Below are 20,789 nucleotides of genomic sequence, written 5' to 3'. Positions count from 1 at the left end.
GACACCAATACCGTGTGTGTGTGTTGTGTATGTGATCGGAGGCAGTGGAACAAACCATTTGTTGGGTGTAGCCTCATAAGCCATTAACCCTAAGTAAAGAGGGTTAGGCTAATAGGGTTCCGTAGAGAGGGGATGAACAGACTAGTCTTTGCCGAAAGGTGATGTGTAGGACAAGCACAACCTTACTCTGGGGTTAATCAGAGCAAGCTATGTTATGGAAATTTGGTCTTACTTTGTAGAAGGCACAAGTAGTTGCAAACAAAGTAAGGGCTTGGATAATATTATAATATTGTGAATGCATCCCAATGAATATTTTTAAGAATAATGATATCTATGCTTAACCTTTTTATCTGGATATAAGCTGTTCACTATCACACACTAGCACGAGATTACCTGCTTACTAAGTTGTCGGACTTACTCCTTACTTTTCTACACCAAGGGAGCATGATGGCATTTTATAGAGGGCTGGCTAGGGTTGAGTAGACTGGATCTGGAGACAGATGTGGCTGTTTGATATAAATGTATTGATTGGGTTATGACTTGAAGACCTATTGTATAACTTCGACGGTTATTTATCATATCTAGCATAAGAGACGTATCTATGTATTTTAGGAGGGTGCAACTATTCTTTGTACTATCATGTATAATTGATGACTCAACTTATATAGAGGTTTTAGTGATGCTCTGATTGGAATGAAAAATGCTTACAGATCGAAATAAATTCATGGACTTTCCCTGCTTAATTACTTTGATTGAGGAAAATAGATCCTTGTGGACTTACCAGTTTTGTGGATAAGTTTGGGAGGCGCTTGATAATTTAATTACCAGTTAATTAAATTTTCGGGGCATTACAAAAACACTTAACTAGCATAACAACTAAGTAAGGAACAAGTTAGGCTTAGAAGATTATCTCATTGATGCAAAACCTTCAAGAAATATCACATTCTCCTTCAAAAACTTCCACACACTCAAATAGAGGTTCCACATGGCAACATGGGTGGAATAAGGCTTATGGGTTGAGTACGAATGGATATTTATAGGGTCGAAAAAGCTAAGGACGTTGTTGTGACAGTTTTGTAGGTCAACGAATGTTTAGTGTATACAGTGGTTCGAACGTTTGGTCATGTGACGACCCGCTTAGTAAAAACATGATAATATTTTTCTTTTTGAAAACTTATCATGAACAAAGTGAATCGTCACAGTGGCATGGTGATATCGTAGTATGCCATGGCCCGTTTCTTAACTTGTTTGATAATATAGTTTCACAGAGCCTACAAGCATCATTAATGATTCATTAGAGTTCATGTCGTTGCAGAAAAAACTTATGAATAGAAGACATAATATCGCATCATCAGAGTTGACATATACATCTAAGTAAATAATATTAACATACACAAAAATGGCCAAACAAAGAGTGTCATCTGCGAATCTAGGCCTTATACAAGATAACATATGTTTAGACAAAAACATAAATTATTAAATGTTACATAAATAGTGGACAAACAACTAGTCCGACACAAGACATTTGGCGCATCTAGGCCTCAGTCATTGTAGTAGCCCAAATACATAGCTACTGGATCCGCATCTACTGCCTCAGTACCTGCATCAACAACGACATCCTCTGCATGGTCACGAAGCCGAAGCCGGGGCACCGCCACACAAATGGCTAATTGAGTTCGTGTCTCTCTAGTAGGTATAGAAATTACAGGCTTTTCGAAAATAGCCAACCTTTCACTACTAAGTATGTTTATAATAACGGTTGCATTGGTATAACTATGGCCAATGTGATAAAGACCATAGTCTTGAGAGTCATTTGAAAACATACTAAATTAGTTGTAAGAGTATATGTAAGCTCGATCTTTCGCTCTCGGATCATGCGCATACCAACCTATCTAATTTTATAAGTATATATATATATATATATAGAGCCTATATACACTTATAGACGTGCGATCACTATTTTGGTTGAACACAAGTTTATAAATATAGCTATGCAATATTAAAATCTCAATATTTGATTATAATCAATCTATAAATAAAGAATATTTCAATAGGTTGAAAACATATTAAATTAATTGTGAGAGTATACGTAAGCTCGATCTTCTAGTCTCAGATCGTGCGCATACCAACCCATCTAATTATATATATATATATATATATACACACACACACACTTATTAGATGTGCGTTCACTATTTTGGGTGAACACAAGTTTATAACTATACAATAACACAATCCCAATATTGATTATAATTAACCTATATGTTGTTACCGTGCACAATAATTAATAAAAAATATAGAATAACAAAGAGAGAGATTAAGAGAGAGAGAGTCAACACACAGATTTACGTGGTTCGACAATTTGCCTACGTCCACAGAGAGGCAGCTGTATTTTTATTCTTAATGATTAAGGGTTATATCATACATATATATATAGAAAAACCCTAAACTCTACTTGTACGGACTTATTAAGAAAATTCTCAAAATATCCCGTACTGCTCCATGAACGTCGCTAGCACGACGTTCACTCCACTCCCGTCTACTTGGCCTTCTACTGATATTAATATGAGCCATCAGTTCCAACACTATAAATAGATAATATTTTAATATCAACCTAATTATTGAATATACGAAAATTATTATATATTTTTCGTATATTCTAACAATGTTAAAGGATGTTTAGAGCATATCCAACAATGCTTTCAAAATAGAGATATAGTTAAATTTAGCTAATTTGAGCATTTTTACTTCTCCAACAGAGCTTTCAAAATGATTTTTTTTTGACAAATTTGCTACAGTAACATTTTACTATTTTTGTATTATTTCTTTTTCCTTCTCTTTTCCTCTCTCTCTCCCTAAACGCTTGTTTGTTCTTTTTCCTTCCTATCCCCCTCTCACCCCTTTTCATATGGTAAAATAATATTTAATTAGAGTAGATAGTTAAAATAAATGTTCTGTTGAAGTGTGTACTGAAAACTAGTAGTTAAAATGAAAAAAAAAAAAAAAAAAATTGTATTTTAAGTATTTAAATTAAAAATCCTTGCCGGAGATGCTCGAATTCATGTGTAATTTCCAGACACAAAAGCATCCTGCCAAATAATTTTTCTTGGTTCCTTAGTAAACTCATCAAATCATAACACCCCACTCTATGGATATCCTTGATTTCAATATCAGAAACTACTAATAAATGGCTTAAACCCCCCATTTTTCTCACCTTGAATACAATACGAGTTTGAATTTGGCTTAAGTGCCGTAAAAGAATCAAGGCATATATACTGCAATTTTATTTATTTATTATTAAATGACCTTCTTTGAAGAAACAATTTTTTAGGGTTGTTGGTAGCATGATTGTTATTAATATTATTTTATTATTTATTCGCAGCAAGCTGGTGAAGAAGATGTTGAGTGGTGCTGACTCAAATGGCGGTAACATGTGTCGCACGATAAGTGGAGTAGGACATATAATTATTTGTCGTGGACTTTAAGGAGGGTAATACGGTAAATTAGGTATGAATAAATGAGAAGAACCGTGGTCACTGCTTGAAGCGCACGACATGTCCATTCTTTCGCTCTCTCTTTCAGAGGATTTTGTTTTAATTTTTTTAACAGTTAAATTTGCCCCCAAAAAAATAGAAAAAAGGAAAGAAATAACCGTTTAATTTGGAGCTCTCACCCTCTCCAGTCTCAGCGGGAGTGAATGTGCACAGTTGACCGTGACTTCACTAACCTTAAATTACTAAAATGCCCACTTTACTGAACAGTGGGACCATCCATGTTCTACATAACGTATTGCCCATGGAATCACTCAATCACATGTTTGGACGACAATACCCTTTACCTTACTAAAATATCCTTGACTTGTTAGCATATGTCTATTGAATTTTAGCTGCAGTTTTAGTATTTGTGGTAAAATTTATGGTATTTAAAACTTTAAAAGTCTTGATTCTTACGAGATTTGCTTCTATGTTCTTAAGAGATTTAAAATAAAACACCTGTTGCATAAAAAAGATACCCGATAAAATCTATCTGTTTAAATAAATTTTAAGTTGTCTAGCTATTTATTCCGACAGATAAATCTTATGGTAAACTCTTTTAAATGGATTGCTCAAATTACTAATAATTTGGGCAAAAAACTGCTAAAAATTATTATTCAATGATTAGTTATTTAGATTGTTTCCTTTTTTGAATATGGTATTCAAGCATTAATCCTGAAACATTTTGATGGATCCTGATTTACCCATCTCACTAAATTCTTGGTAACTATTGTTTGGTTTACTCATTTTACTGTAATCTCTCCGCCCAAGCAGCTGCAAAGCATGGATAATATGGAGTCAAGCCCATTTGTGTAAATTCACACCAACAGAGAGCACTACAGTTAAGGCCATTTTTCTGTAATTTTACCTTGGAAATCAAAGAGTCATTGTCTTTGAATTCTAGTAAAGATTATATGATTAACGAATTACATACTTCAAAAACTTGTCTGAAAGCACACTACTCTCTCTCTCTCTCTCTCTCTCTCTATCTCTCTGTACTGTATAGACTATAGAGGAGTGTGGAGAGAGAAAGAAAGATACACGTTTGTGGGGATGAGTAAAGCGAAAAACATCTTGTCATTGTTAGGGTTTTCCTTAGAACCTAAAGAAAAATAAAAGCGAAGCCCATTAAAGTAATTCGGAAGAGCTATTCCCAGTGACTCGCACAGAAGGAGAAGGAAAAAGATTGTATAAAAAGCGAGTATAGCGAAATGTTGGTACCCATTTGAACCCGAATCCGAGGATCCGATTGCGCAAGCCCAAGATCTCGGAAGATTGACCTCTTAGGTACGCTTTTGTTTCCATGATCGCTCTCACATTTGCGCTAAATGGTCTGAGTGACTAGGGTTTTTGAATTTTCGGCGAGCTGTTTTTGTTTGTGTACTTTGTGTTAAAGTGTATGTCTATTTATATGTGTACAAATTTTTTTTTTCTGGGTTTGGCTTCGTTTTGCATTTGAATTTGGTTTTGTCGGTGGAAAGTCTATGTAAACGGTTTGGTTTTCCATTTGGGTTTGGAAATTTATTGAACCAGATCTGTGACGAATACGATTGATTTGTATAAAGTGGGGGCTCCTATTTTAGTACAAGAGCGTGAATTTTGGTGCATTTGGTTTTGGGATTGAGATCTATCGGGTATTTTTAGTAACCAGTTTGGTCTAAAAGTAAAGTGGGTTTTAGCCACTGGGCATCTACTTTCTAATTTTGACTTATTTTTAAGTAATCCATTTTATTTGAATACTTGTAAAGAAAAAATCCATTTTGTTTCAATGTGGATTACTATAGTATGGTTCCCTTCGTTGGTTTCAATAATTAAAGTTTTCACTCTATGATAACTTAGTATTAGTTTGCAATTTTATGGATTTAGACTACATTGCTTCATAACTTTTGATAGATAGTAATTTATTTTTAATTTTTATTGGTTTTTCCAGAATCTGCATTGTTGCGTTAAAATTTTGCTGTGCTTGAGACTTGATTAACTAAAATTGTGAGGATCTGCGCTTGCAGTTTGCTCAAAGTACACCTGGGTATATGAATAATTCAGAGAAGAGATAGTGTATAGTAGGGGAAGATGAAGTCTGACACACCTCTTGACTATGCTGTGTTCCAATTGTCGCCAAAACGCTCACGGTGAGGATAACCTCTTATTGGGTTTTAATTTTTTTCTTATATTTTCTATCTTTCAATTTATGCAGATTTGATATGGGGATATATATTCTTTTTCCTTTTTGGGCAGATGTGAATTGTTTGTCTCGAGTGATGGAAACACCGAGAAGCTTGCGTCAGGATTAGTAAAGCCATTTGTGTCCCATTTAAAGGTTGCAGAAGAGCAGGTTGCACTTGCTGTTCAGACGATTAAGCTTGAAGTTGAGAAACATAAAAATGCTGAGATGTGGTTCACTAAAGGAACACTTGAAAGGTAACATATGTTGCCAATTGAAACAATCTTAACTATATTTGGATTTGGCTGCCCTTCTACATGATAGAGTTTTGAGTTCTTTGACTTGATTGGAACTTGTTCTCCAGGTTTGTGCGATTTGTTAGTACACCAGAGGTCTTGGAGCTTGTCAACACATTTGATGTGGAGATGTCTCAGTTGGAAGCAGCCCGGAGAATATATTCTCAGGTAATAACCGCAATTCAGATGTGCTAATAAAATGCAATTAATTTTATTACTGAATTCAGGAACTTATTTTTCAATTAATTTTATTTCTGAATTTATTCTATTCCAGGGGGTAGGAGATCAGCATTCTGGTGCATTAGGTATGTTTTGTTTCTTTCCATTTGACTTGAGGTAGTTGATTTTACTCTTTGGTATAGGTTTTGTCTGAATACAAGAAAACTTGCCTTTATAGCCCTGTCTAATAAGCCATTTAGTATTTCTACTTTTGTCATTTTTGTATTTACAATATAGAAGCAAATATGATGTTAAGGATTTCCTTAGATTTTTATTATTTATTGGGGAACTTCACTTAATCCCCCCTTGAACTTTTATCGCTTTTGCAACAACCCATTTAAAGTTCAAAAACTCTCAATTTAGTGTATCAAACTTTAAAAAATTTGCAATGTCATCCCTCCCGTTAGGGTTTGGGGTTAAATCAGATGGAAAAGGGGTGAAATAACTTTTATACCCTTGTAAATTTTATAATTAAATAATTAAACAAAAACAACGGTATTTTGTGAATTTCTAGGGCCTCCGCTAGGATTTAATAGAAAATACTAACGAAAGGGTGACATTGCAAATTTTTTAAAGTTGAATACACTAAATTGAGATTTTTTGAACTTTAGGGGGTGATTGCAAAAGTGACGAAAGTTTAGAAGAGCTAAGTGAAGTTTCTCCTTATTTATTTATATTTCTCTCTCTGTTGAGAGGATTCACATGGCATTGGTTTTTTGTGATATCATTCTGTGGATGGTACAAGAGTGGTGGAGTTTAAACCGGTTGGAGTGGGGAATTAGGACTGGTGGAGATACATTATTCAGTGGCTGACCATTATAGTGGTTTTGGTCTAATCATTCACAATGCCAACTTTTGGAGCATCTTGAGTTGCATTTTGTCAACATAGGCATAGACTGAGGTGCCAGCAGTTGGTGACGCTGATATTCTCATAAGATAGTAACAAATATCCCATTAAGACTGCTGAATGTTTTCCTAATAAGTTTCTGAGGTACATAGTAGAATTCATGTAAGCACGTTCCATAATTTATATAGGGAATATGTAATGGTTCAGAACATCAATTTCAATGTTATATTATACCTCTTTAAAGCATAATCTATCACAAACTGGATTAAATTCTAGGTTTAGGGATTATTTTAAATACTGAACACAAATACGTGCAAATGTCAATTTTATGTCTCTAATGCATTGTGCATGCCAAGAAGCTTTGTTGTCTTGTCAAAAACATATTTCTCTATATTGTACATTCAAGAGAAAACTCATCACATATAGTTATATATTAAGTTATCCATTTGTGGTATTGTAAGTCCAAATTTGGAAGTATTTAATATCATGACCTGTTCTTTATCAGAAAAATAAATAAATAAATATTATGATGAATTAAAATTTTCCACCCCAAATTATGGGGTGATTTGCAATGTCTCACTAAGCCTTAAAATTGAGCAATCAGGCCTCTAATATAGACGTAACAGCAAATAGCCCACTGTTCTTTCAAATTACCCTGAAGTATAATTATCTTAATGATACATGCAAGATGCGTGACTATGGGCCATTACTAAACTGAAAACCAACATAAAGTTTCAATTTTGCCTCCAAAAATGTTGTTTAAAGGTCTTCTCTCAATAAAAGCAGAAAATTATATCCAAGACTTGAAGCGTAGATGTTAGTTTCAATAAAAAAACTTCAATTTCCAATAGTTGAGAACATTTTTTATATGAAAGAAAACTAAGCCATCTTCTTCTCTGTTGCTTTGTGTTATTGTTTTAATCTATTATGTTATGTTTTCCCTGAATCCTAAGTCCCAGAGGATACAAACAGTGTCTCAAATCGTTTTTCTTGTTTCCGTATCATTTTTTAAGCAAACAAAATGGATCAAGGAAAAAAAGTTGTGAGATCAAAAGTTCATAGGAGGTTGCTTGACAATTAGGTTGCAATGGGTTAGGTTTTCAATGGTGAATGAGACATTAATAGCATTGGTTTGGATTTGGAAGTTAGGTGATGAAATCAGCAAAGTAGGTGCTGTTGGTGTGGATGCTGAATTGTGGTGACAGTGAGGAAGACAAATTGTGGCCGGCAGTGAAAGATTTGAAAAGCAATTGGCACGTGCTTGGAGTGGGTGTGGAGAAGGATGATGGTGAGCTGGGGTGGTGGATCTCACAGATGATGCCGGATCTAATAAGCCAACGGTGGCTGACTCTGAAGATCTTAGCAGATTTTTTTGGAAAGGGAGTGACAATGAAAATACTCTATCAGAGCATATTCAAATGGAAATTGAATTGTTGCTACCTTCTAATGTTTATGTAACTAGAGAGAAGGAAGAAGGGTAAGGATTCCTTTTTGAAATGCGCTTGGGCACTCTGTCTTGTTGCTTTTGAAATGCGAGTATGTCAAGTATTCATTTCTATGTTGTGCATTGGCACCTAAAGAATTGTGAATGAATGTTTCAATGTCTATGTTATGGCCAGTTTACTTGGCAAAGGACAAAGAAGCAAAGGAAAAAAGGAAAGCTTGATTGTGTGCATGTAATCATTACATAAGTACTAGAGACACGTGAAAAGTTGAAAATGTGTTAGTCGTGTGTCCTTGTAGATTATGAAGCCTTGCAAATACCCATAGAGTTTAGCTATGGATTGTGTTGTAGTAGCTAGTAGAGAGAAGAAACTAAATTCATGATTATTGTTATAGACCAAACAGGTTTCATCTTGACAGCACTATCGGTAAACTTAAAAGAATCACTTCCTTTGCCCGTGTTGTTGCCCATGGCTGGTTATCATAAGCTTGGCTCTCTTCCTCGGAGCTGTTAGTGTCTGCTGGCAATAAGATCAGTTTTATAGGGTTCAATGCACCTGTTGGCAGTTGGGCATTAAGGGGCAGTTGTACTTATTGAATTGCTTTTGACCTTTCTATGTGCATCAGTGGTTCTAGTGAAGAAAATCCCGGAAACAGGGGAGTTGGTTCCCATGCACTGCCACATAATTCTCTTGCCACTGTACCGAGGAAACATGGTAGTATGCCTGGTTCAAGCATTAGGGTTTGGCTTTTTATTTGTGCATGGGTAAGTCAAGGTATCAAGGTGTGGCCTTGACAAAGGGCATTTTGATCCAGGCAGTGGATCATGAAGTGGGCCTTGATTTAGTGAATTTTAGGGTCTTAATACTTTTGTTTACTGATAAGGCATCAAGTATGTGATACATTGCAAGTGAACTGCTCTACCTTTCATGAAATGCGATCTGTCGTTCGATTGGTGCTGGTAGCTTAATTACTGAGATAATGAGTAGTATTTGTCTCTTTTGCTGAGTGACATCTGCTAGAGCTGTTGCTCCAAACCTTCCTCTCACTATGTAATATTTATTGTCCTGCAGACAATTGTCACGTGTGAGCCTAGTTATGGAGTTTTGAAGGGAAATAATATTGAACTGTTAAAGATACCCACGCTCTAAATTTTATTATTTGTCAAGACATGCAACTGTGAATTGTTCTTCCATGATTATAAAAAAAAATTGTTATCATCCCATAATGTCCTGGGCCATGATGGTTTATGGGGGGGATTTGGGGAGGCATACAAATTCATTCTGAGCAATAGTCTCTTCTAAAATCACCACGTAATATATCTTAACAGGCATGGTAATGAGTCCTGAATGTTTATTTGTGGCAACTAAGTTTCCTGTTTAATAGATAAATGCTGTTGCAATCTTTGATTGTAAACATTAGTTGTTTGCCAAAAAATACTTTTGTTACCTTTTATTTTGCCACTTTCTGAACTTCAGTAAGGCTTCTTTGGAGTCTCATGGCCCTGGTATATTTTTATTCTGCCTAGGTTCTTAGACATCTGAAAATTATTTTGAAGTATTTCATGTTGGAAATTGCCAGCCAAACCTACATTCTTTCTGAAGCACGAGTCATTAATATGCTGACTCAGTTTTGGATAATATGCTCCAGGTGGGGATGGAACAGGAATCACAGCAGCCGCGGATGCAACAAAGTAATAGTTTCTTTTTTTCTTTCTTTCTTTTTTCTCCTCAATGTTTCAATTAATTTGATCAGTTTCCAAATTTGTTACTGAACGTGTTCACTTAGAGCTAAACATGGATTTGAACCTTTTGGTTTCGTTGTGTGTTGCGAATTTCACTTGGTCAATTGCACTTTCCCTTTATATGTCAGCCATTGAATATGGTTTTGATGTTAATGTCATTTAAAATGGGGGACTACCTTTTCACTCTAAGGGGTTGGCTCAAATGGTAAGAGCTTTGGTCTTTGTGGTAGTCCATGAGGTTTAAGGTTTGAATTCCCTTTGGGTGTTGAACAATTCCTTGGAGCCAGCCCGCCGGCAAAGCCGGAGTATTACCCGATCCATGTTGAGGGGGTGCTTTATACAGGTCCGAGGTTTAGCTAACAGGGGTAAGTATATGAAGTGGCCTTGCCTTAGAGAGGTTCTTCGTTATAAAAAAAAAAAAAAAAGGGTACCTTTTGTGGTGATTGAGATATGCTAACCTGAATTCTGCAATTTGGCAATTAATAATTTTTTTTTTTTTTTTTGATCAACCCAGTCTATTAAACTAACATCTTTTCTTAGAGCATATGATTCTCATAGACTGGGTTGGAGGAGGAAAACAAAATAGTTTGGAGGAAAACTTTGTTCTTTGGCAATGATGTAATGAAGCCTTCTTGGCTCTGATTACCATGTGTGGATTTTTGGGAACTTAGGGATCAGCATAGCTATCTGTTTACGAAATTTCAAGTCGGTCATTGCCAAGGATTTGTTGTTAAATATAATATATTGAGCAAGTGGATGGAAGCTAATATACTTGGTCAACCCGTAATAAGGGGCAGGGACAAAGGTTATGTTGATCATTGCATATGATGAAATGGCACAGTTAATAATTGTAATAATAATTAAAAGCATTCATTATTCATAGCTGCAATGATGAAATGGCACAGTTAATAATTGTAATAATAGTTAAAAGCATTCATTATTCATAGCGAATGCTACTACTTTGTCGTCATAAAATTTAGAAAGATGAATTATGCTATGACAGATATTTTCGATGCGTTGAATTTACTCTCTTTGAGTTGCTTGCTTTCTAATTTTTGTTTTGCTATTTTCTCCACTTAATACAGGAAGGAGCTTCTGAGGGCTATTGATGTGCGTCTTGTTGCACTTAGGCAGGACTTGACCACAGCTTGTGCTCGTGCATCAGCTGCTGGTTTCAACAATGAGACAGTGTCCGAGCTCCATCTTTTTGCAGATTGGTTTGGTGCCCATCGCTTGAAGTAAGAACTCTAGGAAATCCTATCTTCAAGTAAACCTTATATCTCAAGCCTCATCACATCTCCTCCCCCACCCCCCCCTTTTCTGTGAATGTGTGTGCGCGGGCGTGTGCATGTATGCCTGTGTTCTTGTGCATGTGACATCAGATGAACCCAGCTTCTTGTAGGGATTTAGTGCTGGGTTTTAGTAGCAGTGACAAAGAGGGAAGAATCTTTCTCTGGTTTGCTGGGATGGCAAACACAGAAGGATAGAGAAATGAAGAGGAAATTTTCAAAACTTCTCCCTTAAGGTCAAAATCGCTTTTTAAACTGTACAAAGAGGAGAATCTCAAAATCGATCTGGGCTTGACTGGAAGTTTTTCCCATGCAGATAATGGAATTTCCATTGAGTGAATGTTGAGTGATGTGACATCGGATGACAACATCTTTTTCTAAGCTAAAATGGGTGGGGGGGGAGGAGTGTGGATATAACACTGGATATATTTCACCATTTGGTTTAGATTTATAGAGAAATCATTAGCAAGTTTGCCAGGTTAGTAATTACTCACAAACCCCCTTGCTACCAGATTCTCTCAAAACAGAACTTAATTAATAAGATATTAACCTTCACCTATTTGTTACCCAACATGTCATCCTGTCAAAGGATTTTGACACATTTTCTACTTGTTGCATATGCGGTCAAACCTGGCAGATATCCTGTTTTTTTATGGAAGCTGTTTTACTTATTTCCCACATTTTCAACTAATTCTTGGTATAATGACAATGTCTTTTGGAAAAGCTTGTGTTGTTAGAGTCAGTTGGGGCATTTTGGAATCCAAAGTGCTAAGGTTAATTCTTTTTGTTTATCTTATGATAAAGCATGAGCCTGGTTTAGATTGCGCTTTTTGAATTGATTATGGAAGTAGCTCACCCCACTATTTTTATCATTTAAATTTATTTTCCAGAACTCCCATTATCATTTGGTGATTTTGATAATAGTGAGGTGGGATCACAAAATCGAAACTCCATGTTGTTTTCAAATGTCCCAATTGAGACTCTACGTTGGACTTGTTAAGCTGTTGAGGTTGATAATCAATGTTGACAGGTCACAGCTTTGGTCCACTATTATGCCTAATTTATGCTCCTGCTGAGCTATCTGGAAAATGAGATTTTACCATGTACCATGAAAAGATATCCGTTAAAAGCAAAAATTTGAAAATGGGCTGGCCTGACAGGTGCTTGTGATCTATCTATGCTTGTTTTTCATGATTGGTAAATCATGGATGGCGCTCCAGTCCACCACAAGTTGCGTCTGGTTTTGTTTGCTTTGCTAGAATTTTGTTGCGTGGGTCGGTGGGATCCATCCTTGAATTGACCAATCTCTGCCCTTGCTGCGCTCGCTTTTGCATTTGCGACAAACATGTGGAGGGCCATCTCAAATTAATGATTTATCATGTAAATCTAATGCAGCGTTGGGGATTCCATTTGTAATTTTCTGATGGGGTCTTTCATTAGATTTTGTCAAGTGGGTCATGCTGAGAACTATCGTACAACTTTGTACAGAACCCATTTGCATGGCTGGAAAAAAAAATAAAAAAATAAAAAAATTGGAAATATAAAAGAGGTGGACATGACAATCACAATGTCAATTTGACAGGTTTAGCAGTTATGGAGGCCCATTCGGCCTTTAGCTTCTCACCTTTTTGGTTTATTTTCAATTTTTTGAGTAAATTAAAAAAAAAAAAAAAAGATTTTTAATTTTTATACTAATTTTGAAATTTTCGTGCAGCGAAGCTTGTAACAAATTCATCTCACTGTGCCAGAGAAGGCCGGACCTGGTCAACTCATGGAAGCCAGGTGTCGACGACAGAGCTCTGAGATTATCGTCAGAGTCCGACATGTCAATCGATGATCCCACGGAAGACACAACTGGGGTCCACCGCAGATCCCACCAGTCCCAAATTAAACAACTTCTTCAACCAACAGGTCCAGACGACCAGCGACAACAATTAAATCCAACGCAAGCGGAGTACAACCTGAACGCATCGCAGCCATCCACGTGTCAACAGCCCAAGACCTTTGCCACCAAGGTCCCTTCACGACGCAACTTGAACGAGAAAAACGAACCCAGCGAGGAACAGAGCCAATCCGTGGCCAATGCCCAAAACGACAAGAAAGAAGAGGCTTTGACCGAGCCAACTTCCATTGCGGCGAGTCAACCCGCGAGGCGGCTCAGCGTGCAGGACCGTATCAACCTCTTTGAGAACAAGCAGAAAGAGAGCTCTGGTGGCAGTGGCAGTGGCGGTGGCGGCAAACCCCTTGTAGGGAAGCCTGTGGAGCTGAGGAGGCTCTCGTCGGACGTCTCATCTGTGCCTGTGGCGGTCGAGAGGGCCGTGTTGAGGAGATGGAGCGGGGCAAGCGACATGAGCATTGATGTGAGCGGGGAGAAGAAGGATATAGAGAGCCCTTTGTGTACACCATCTTCTGCTTCTTCTGTTTCTCAGGCCAAGCAGAATAATATTTTTTCAGGTGAATGCGAGGATAAGGACCGGAAGGGGTTGAATGACACGGATAGCTCCTCTAAGGTTGATGCAAACAGTGATTTTGGTAGATTTGGTGATGGTGGGTTGAAAGATCAAGCTGAGGTGCAGAGCCGGGTTGAGGGGGTTTTGGGTAAAGAGGAAGAGGTCGGTGTAAAGGCACGGACAAATTGGAAGGATCAGGCGGGGTCTCATAGCCAATCCAGGGCTTTCACAGGTAGGGCAGAACCAGCTGGGTTGAGTGATCAAGGGGTTCCCCAGGAGAAGTTGGCGGTTTCTTTGGGTAACAAAGAGAGGATTGGTGGGGTGGGTGTTGAGACGCAGTTGAGTGGCTTCTCGTTCCAGGCTGAGGTTGTTGGAGGGAAGAATAAGGTTGGAACCTTTTCCAGCAAGGCAGGGGACGGTACTTATGATGGTGGATTTGTGAATAGAGTGGAGAAATCTGGACCGAGAGATCAGCCAGTGACTCAATCACGTGCTAGGGGTTCTCAGAGTCATTCCCGCTCTTTATCAGGGCAGTTTGATGGTGGTAGTGGGCTAAAACTAAAGGGAACCCCCTCAGCTCCGCTCAAAGGAGTTGAGGTCAATCAATTGGATCCTCAGCCCAGGTGGAGCTCTTTTACAGGGGAACTTGAGGAGGTTGGTAAGAAAGAATTGGGGTCATCAGATAGGCAACAACTCAAAGTGGAAGATTCTGGAGTCCTGAACATGAAGTTTCAGAAACCAGTTTCCGCTGGTCGTGAGCAGACTAAGAAGTCTCAGGGTAGGAGGGATGAAATTGGTGTTGCTGGCGAAAACAGCAAGTCGGACAATCCTGGTAAAAAGATTTCGGAGACTCTAGAGAGTGTTTCTACAATCTCAACAACACCATTGGAGCAAGTTCAGAGAGTTAGGCAGTCTAAGGGAAATCAGGAGCTCAATGATGAGCTGAAAATGAAGGCTAATGAGCTTGAAAAGCTTTTCGCTGAGCACAAGCTTCGGGTTCCTGGGGATCAGTCCAGTTCTGCACGGAGAAACAAGCCTGCTGACAAACAGATTGAACAGGCAGCAAGTTTACAGCACAGGAAACCAGCGGCAGCAGCAGAGATCACTCCTGCAGAACTGCCTGATAAAAACTCAGTGATTGAACGGGCTTGGAGTTCTGTTAATATGTCACAGTTCCATACTACAACTCCGCTGATGAAGATGGTAGATAATCCGGATTATAGTGATACTTTGAGGAAGAATTTTTCTGAACTTAATTTTACAGATGATTCCAGAGGTCAATTCTATGAGAGGTACATGCAGAAAAGAGATGCTAAACTAAAGGAAGAATGGAGTTCTAACAGAGCAGAGAAGGAAGCCAAGATGAAGGCTATGCAGGATAACCTTGAGAGGGGTAGAGCTGAGATGAAGGCCAAATTTTCTGCCTCTGCCGATAAGGTGGATTCATTGTCTGGTGCTCGTCTACGTGCGGAGAAACTTAGATCTTTCAATTTGCGGTCAAGTGTGAAGATGGAGCAGGTAGTCTTATTCTAGTTTTGGTTTTAAGAAATAAGTACTAAACCTGTTGATTGGTAGAATTTGATGTTTATACTTGTTAGGGAGATAAAGCAGTTATGGAGTTTTTACTCATAGTACATTAATATACATATTTGGATATCACACTAACCAAAAGCGTAAGCTAATGGGTCTACTTAGGTGTACTATTTTTTTTTTTATATTTTCTCAATGTGGGACTCAACACTCAACAATTTTTTCCTCACTTATGAGTCTCTTTACATTGACTCAACTCCCCCTCGCTTGTGACTTGTTTTACTTTTCCAAGAGTGTCATGCGTCAAGAGTTGCAGAAGTGGACATAACTCCAAATCCGACGTGTCCCGCCGACACCTAGACGCCCATCGATCAAGCGGGGCCCATTGGTCATCATCCATGCTGTCAGGTTGTTTCCCCATGAGAGGTTGATGTAATTTTCTACCATACAGATAATCTTCAATCTACATCTTCCAATATTCGAAATTTGTGCCGTCGAACTCTTCGATTCTTATCTTCCCTTCTCCTACCATTGCTCCCACTCGAACCAAAAGCTCTGATACCAGTTGTTGGGGAGATACAACAGTTATGGAGTTTTTACTCGAAGTGCATTAATATACATATTTAAACACCACATTAGCCCAAAAGCCTAAGCTAATAGGTTTGGGTCTACTTAGGTATATTAAGTACTTTTTTTCTTTATATTTTCTCAATGCGGGACTCAACATTCACAAACGCACTCATAACAATACTGACTCTCTATAATTCTAAAGCCATATTCTGGTTCCTATTGTGTTTCTTTTAACTTATCATAGTACGATTTTCCTTTTTTCAGCATCCAATAGATTCCTTTCAGAGTGAAGACGAGGAAGACCTTTCTAAATTTTCTCGACAGAAATGTTATGGACAAGAAAGGTTTTTCAGTGAGTCATCTGTGGGGGATGTTGCTTCTAGAAGCGCTCAAACAAAAAAGCTTTTACCTAACAGAAACTTGTCTTCATCTACCCCTCGCACACCAGCAATTTCAGTTCCACGTTCATCAGTTAAAGTTTCCAATTCCACTTCTGGGAAGCGAAGAGTCCCATCAGAAAATCCTCTTGCACAGTCAGTTCCAAACTTCTCAGATTTGAGGAAAGAAAACACGAAACCTTCTTCTGGAGTCAGCAAAACAACAACCCGCTCACAGGCGAGGAATTTTGGCCGCAGCAAGAGTACCACTGAGGAAATACCAGTTGCCAAGGAAGAGAAGCCACGGCGGTCACAGTCGTTAAGAAAAAGCTTTGTTAATCCTATAGAGTTTAAGGATTTGTCCCCTCTGAACTCTGACAGCTCTGTTTTGGCTCCATTAAAATTTGATAAAGAGCAGGCTGAGCAGAGCCCATATGAGAAACTTTCGAAGAATTTGGATGCAAAGCCTTTTCTAAGGAAGGGTAATGGCATAGGTCCCGGTGCTGGAGTTACTATTGGTAAGCTGAAAGCTTCAGTGATAACTGAGACTTTGGAAAATGAAGAAGAATTTGATGAATTGGCCTATGAGGCAGAAGATTCAGTGGATATGGCCAAGGAGGAAGAGGAGGAAGAAGAGGAAGAGCTTGAAACCATGGTAGTTGAAGATTGTGGTGACATGGAAAATGGAAAAACAAGATTGAGCCAGGGGTCTGACAAGTCCGCTAATTCTGGGTCTGAGAATGGTGATTCCATGAGATCTCTTTCTCAAGTGGACCCTGCTTCTGTGGCTGAGTTGCGTACTACTGAGCCTTCAACTTTCCACAGTGTAGGGTCTTTGCAGGACTCACCAGGTGGAAGCCCCGTCTCATGGAACTCACGCATACATAATCCATTTCCATACCAACATGAGACCTCCGATATTGATGCTTCTGTGGATTCCCCAATTGGGAGCCCTGCATCTTGGAATTCTCATAGTCTTGCCCAATCAGAGGCTGATGCAGCTCGAATGCGAAAGAAATGGGGAACTGCTCAGAAGCCTATTGTTGTTGCTAATTCATCCCACAGTCAGTCTCGCAAGGATGTCACAAAAGGGTTTAAAAGGTTATTGAAATTCGGAAGGAAAAGTCGTGGGACAGAGAGTTTGGTTGACTGGATATCTGCTACAACTTCTGAAGGAGATGATGATACAGAAGATGGGCGAGATGCTGCCAATAGGTCATCAGAAGACTTGAGGAAGTCAAGAATGGGATTCTTGCAGGGTCATCCTTCAGAGGACAGCTTCAATGAGAGCGAGTTCAACGAACAGGGTAACCGATGTTTTTCCTTATTTTTGTTTTCTAGGAATATTCATTTATGGCAGGCCTACTTATATGATATTAAGAACCTGTTTGAAATTGCGTTAAAGAGTAAAAAAGCTTTGTCAATTAAAAATGGGTCCGTTTGATAGGAAACTTGAAAAGCTTTTTTTTTTTTTTTGAATTTTTTGCTCTAAAAAATTCCAAAACTACATTTTAGGATAAGCTTGACAATGAGGTTTGCTTCTGCAAAGCTCTTTTAGGCTTTTTCTATGGACACAAAGTTCTATTTTTCAACAATCTTAAACAGGCTTTAAGTTTCAATGGTCATTCTCTTAAATGATACTTTCCTTATGTAACTGCTGCCAATCTGGTCTACATGTTAGCCAGTTGCAAATGATTTATACTGTTTACTTTTTTTTTTCATCGGGTTACTTGTGCTTTGTTCTTTGCTCCATCTTCTCCTTTGTTTGTCTATTTCTTTTCTTTTTTTCTGCTTTGGATAGAGAGAAATGTAACCTGATTTCTCAAGTTGATAACTCAGTCCGCTTTCATTTCTTTCAGTTCAAGCCCTACAAAGCTCTATCCCAGCACCTCCAGCAAACTTCAAACTGAGGGACGATCATATGTCAGGAAGTTCCTTAAAAGGTACGTCAATCAGCATTAATCTGGTTCCATATCATTTATAATACTTTTCCTAGCAGTAATGTCATCAATGCTATGGGGCTGAAGAAAGTTACTCTGTCACAAGTCACAATTGATCAAACTTATACACTTGTAATCCCCCTTTTGCAGAAATCTATTTATTATATGTACTAGAGAGTCATCTTAGGAGTGCTGGAAGGAAGTTTTGTTTATTTCATAAAGTAATTGCTGAACATTTTTCTGACACTGGTGTACTTAAAAATTTAATCTTACAGCTCCAAGATCCTTTTTCTCGCTTTCATCCTTCCGAAGCAAGGGAAGTGATTCGAAGCTTAGATAATCATGCCTCTGAGCCGATTGCCCAGGGCAATTATGTTGGATTATCGAAAATGGTAGGATGTAAAGGTTGATCAGATATACAAAATATTGAGGTTAAGGATGCTGCAAAAATTTGTAGAAGATCTAGAACGGAGTATGTATATCTTCTTGGATTCATGAGGCCTTCCTCGCGATTTAGTCGGTAATACAATAGTGTGTTAAAAATATGTTGTATATGTTATTGAATGAAGAGTTTCTTTTTTTGGTTGTATTTCTTGTCAAAATTTTGTGAATGCTTGTAATCAATTTATGTCGGGGACTTTTTATGTCATTGAAATTTGTTGGGAATGATCGGCACTTACAGTTGAAGTGAACTATTGTTCTTGTCTCATGCAATGGTCTCTCTCTCTCTAAAGTAACTTAAATAGAGGGCTTGGTTTTATCTACTTGGAAGTCCATTTCGCCTCGTCTTATCAACAATTTTGCTTGATGTCCTTGGATTATTGCCCTTAGATACCCTTTAAAGAAGATTGGCATATTGGATATTGCTATTGGTCCCTCATTGTATGTTCAATTAGTCCATATTGGAGAACAAGATTCCCTTCAACTCACTTGAACTCGATAATATTTATTTAGCTATATTGCAAGGGTATTATCGTCTTTTTATTTTTTGAGGGAATAAAAATACTCCTCCAATATAACTATTTGGATATTATCTAGTTTAAATGAACTGGAGATGATTATAATTCCCATATTGGCTGCTTGGCTTATAGGGCTGGGTTTTGATGATATTGGTGGCAGAATTAGGTTTTCTCTTTCCGCCGCTGATTTTGTTAGAAATACTACCGACGGAGTCTGTGGCTATTTTCGACTCTTTCCACAGCCGGTGGTGGAAAAACCAAAATTGATAGAAGAATAGAAAATTTGAGACCTAATCCTTATCAGATATCGGTACAAGTGTTGTCCATACAAAATGCTTCTTCTAACTTAGATCTAGGGAGACCAGAGGCAAAGGGACAGCAAGGAAGCTTGAAGCTTCTAGAGAATGAGAGATTATGTTCTTCATGTATAAAAAAATTACATTTAATTTAGGCAGATTATGTCTCCCAAGTTTCTTGTATAAATACTCTACATGTCATGTAGATCGATAATCCATCAAGAAATACATAGAAGTAAAAGTATTTTCTTCTTCATTCCTATTCGTCTCTCTCACTAGCTATATTGGGTTTTATCAATAAATAATCATTTTCAACTTGTTCCCCCAAATATAACTAAATTCAAGGTATCAATCGTATATATGTTCAAAGTATGTAACAGGAGCATGATTGAACATGTAGATTCCAGCAAATAAAATAAATATAAAGGAAAAAGAATCTTTGATTTACCTTTCTCTAATGAGAAGTACTAGGGAGCCAAACAAATAAACTCAAAAAGATTTTCAAACTGACATGATCGTAAGTTGCAGACAATGGAGAGAGAATTATATTTTTTTAATTTAAAAACTCTTGTTACGTCAATTTGAAAAATTTTGTGGATTCATTTATTTGAATTTCTATCACTTCTCTTCTCTAATATCATAGTGAGCCATATGTCAGCAATGACACATCAGTGCATAAAAAATGATATGTTTGACCAAACAAGCAAATGAATGAGCCAAAGGAATTTTTTCCAATTTAAGGCATTTTGCCATTTGGATTTAGGTATCTGTTACTTTTAGTAATGGCCTTGGATAAAATAAATCCTTATATATATATATATATACATCTTAAAAATCTCTCCCCGACAACAATGGTTACATTATATTAAAAAAACATTGAAATTTATGCTATTAACAAAACATGACAAAACAGGTCAAGGTTCCGTCTATAATTTGGTTTTTATTCATTGTTGGATGTTGTGGTTTCTCCACCCATGGATGTGGTCCGAAGCCCTATTAATTCAGGATTTTTGTTAAATTAACACTTATCTTAAAAGTTGTTCAAACTTTCTTTTAATAAATGAGGCACAATATGTGAAATATTTTAATTAAATAAGACGAAGGAGGTGAATGATGGAATTAAGGTTCGAACTTA

The 20,789-nt window shown here is 37.5% G+C and overlaps 1 protein-coding gene across 2 annotated transcripts; it reads left to right on the top strand.

Moving 5' to 3' along the window:
* Positions 1-4,488: 4,488 nt before the first annotated feature.
* LOC132186298 (uncharacterized) lies at positions 4,489-19,091 on the top strand. 2 transcript variants are annotated; one of them, XM_059600192.1, is made up of 11 exons: positions 4,489-4,820; positions 5,540-5,662; positions 5,769-5,951; positions 6,059-6,158; positions 6,265-6,295; positions 10,150-10,192; positions 11,329-11,481; positions 13,247-15,500; positions 16,347-17,766; positions 18,319-18,402; positions 18,675-19,091. In XM_059600192.1, exons 2-11 carry the CDS (start codon positions 5,604-5,606, stop codon positions 18,737-18,739), a joined length of 4,392 nt encoding a protein of 1,463 aa, XP_059456175.1. In that variant the 5' UTR covers positions 4,489-4,820; positions 5,540-5,603; the 3' UTR covers positions 18,740-19,091. The 2 variants fall into 2 exon arrangements, with proteins under 2 accessions (XP_059456175.1, XP_059456176.1); XM_059600193.1 differs by having other exon boundaries at positions 5,464-5,662.
* Positions 19,092-20,789: the final 1,698 nt, after the last annotated feature.

Source organism: Corylus avellana, chromosome ca7 (genome assembly GCF_901000735.1).
Source record: "Corylus avellana chromosome ca7, CavTom2PMs-1.0".
Lineage (NCBI taxonomy): Eukaryota > Viridiplantae > Streptophyta > Magnoliopsida > Fagales > Betulaceae > Corylus > Corylus avellana.
Note: the sequence above shows the minus strand (reverse complement) of the source record. Positions and strands in the feature narration are given on the sequence as shown.

Excerpts from the sequence above, each read along its gene's own strand:
- LOC132186298 (XM_059600192.1), top strand. The coding sequence starts at position 5,604 with ATGAAGTCTGACACACCTCTTGACTATGCTGTGTTCCAATTGTCGCCA. Across the intron at positions 5,663-5,768 it reads TTGTCGCCAAAACGCTCACG|ATGTGAATTGTTTGTCTCGA; the intron begins GTGAGGATAACC and ends CTTTTTGGGCAG. Across the intron at positions 5,952-6,058 it reads ACTAAAGGAACACTTGAAAG|GTTTGTGCGATTTGTTAGTA; the intron begins GTAACATATGTT and ends CTTGTTCTCCAG.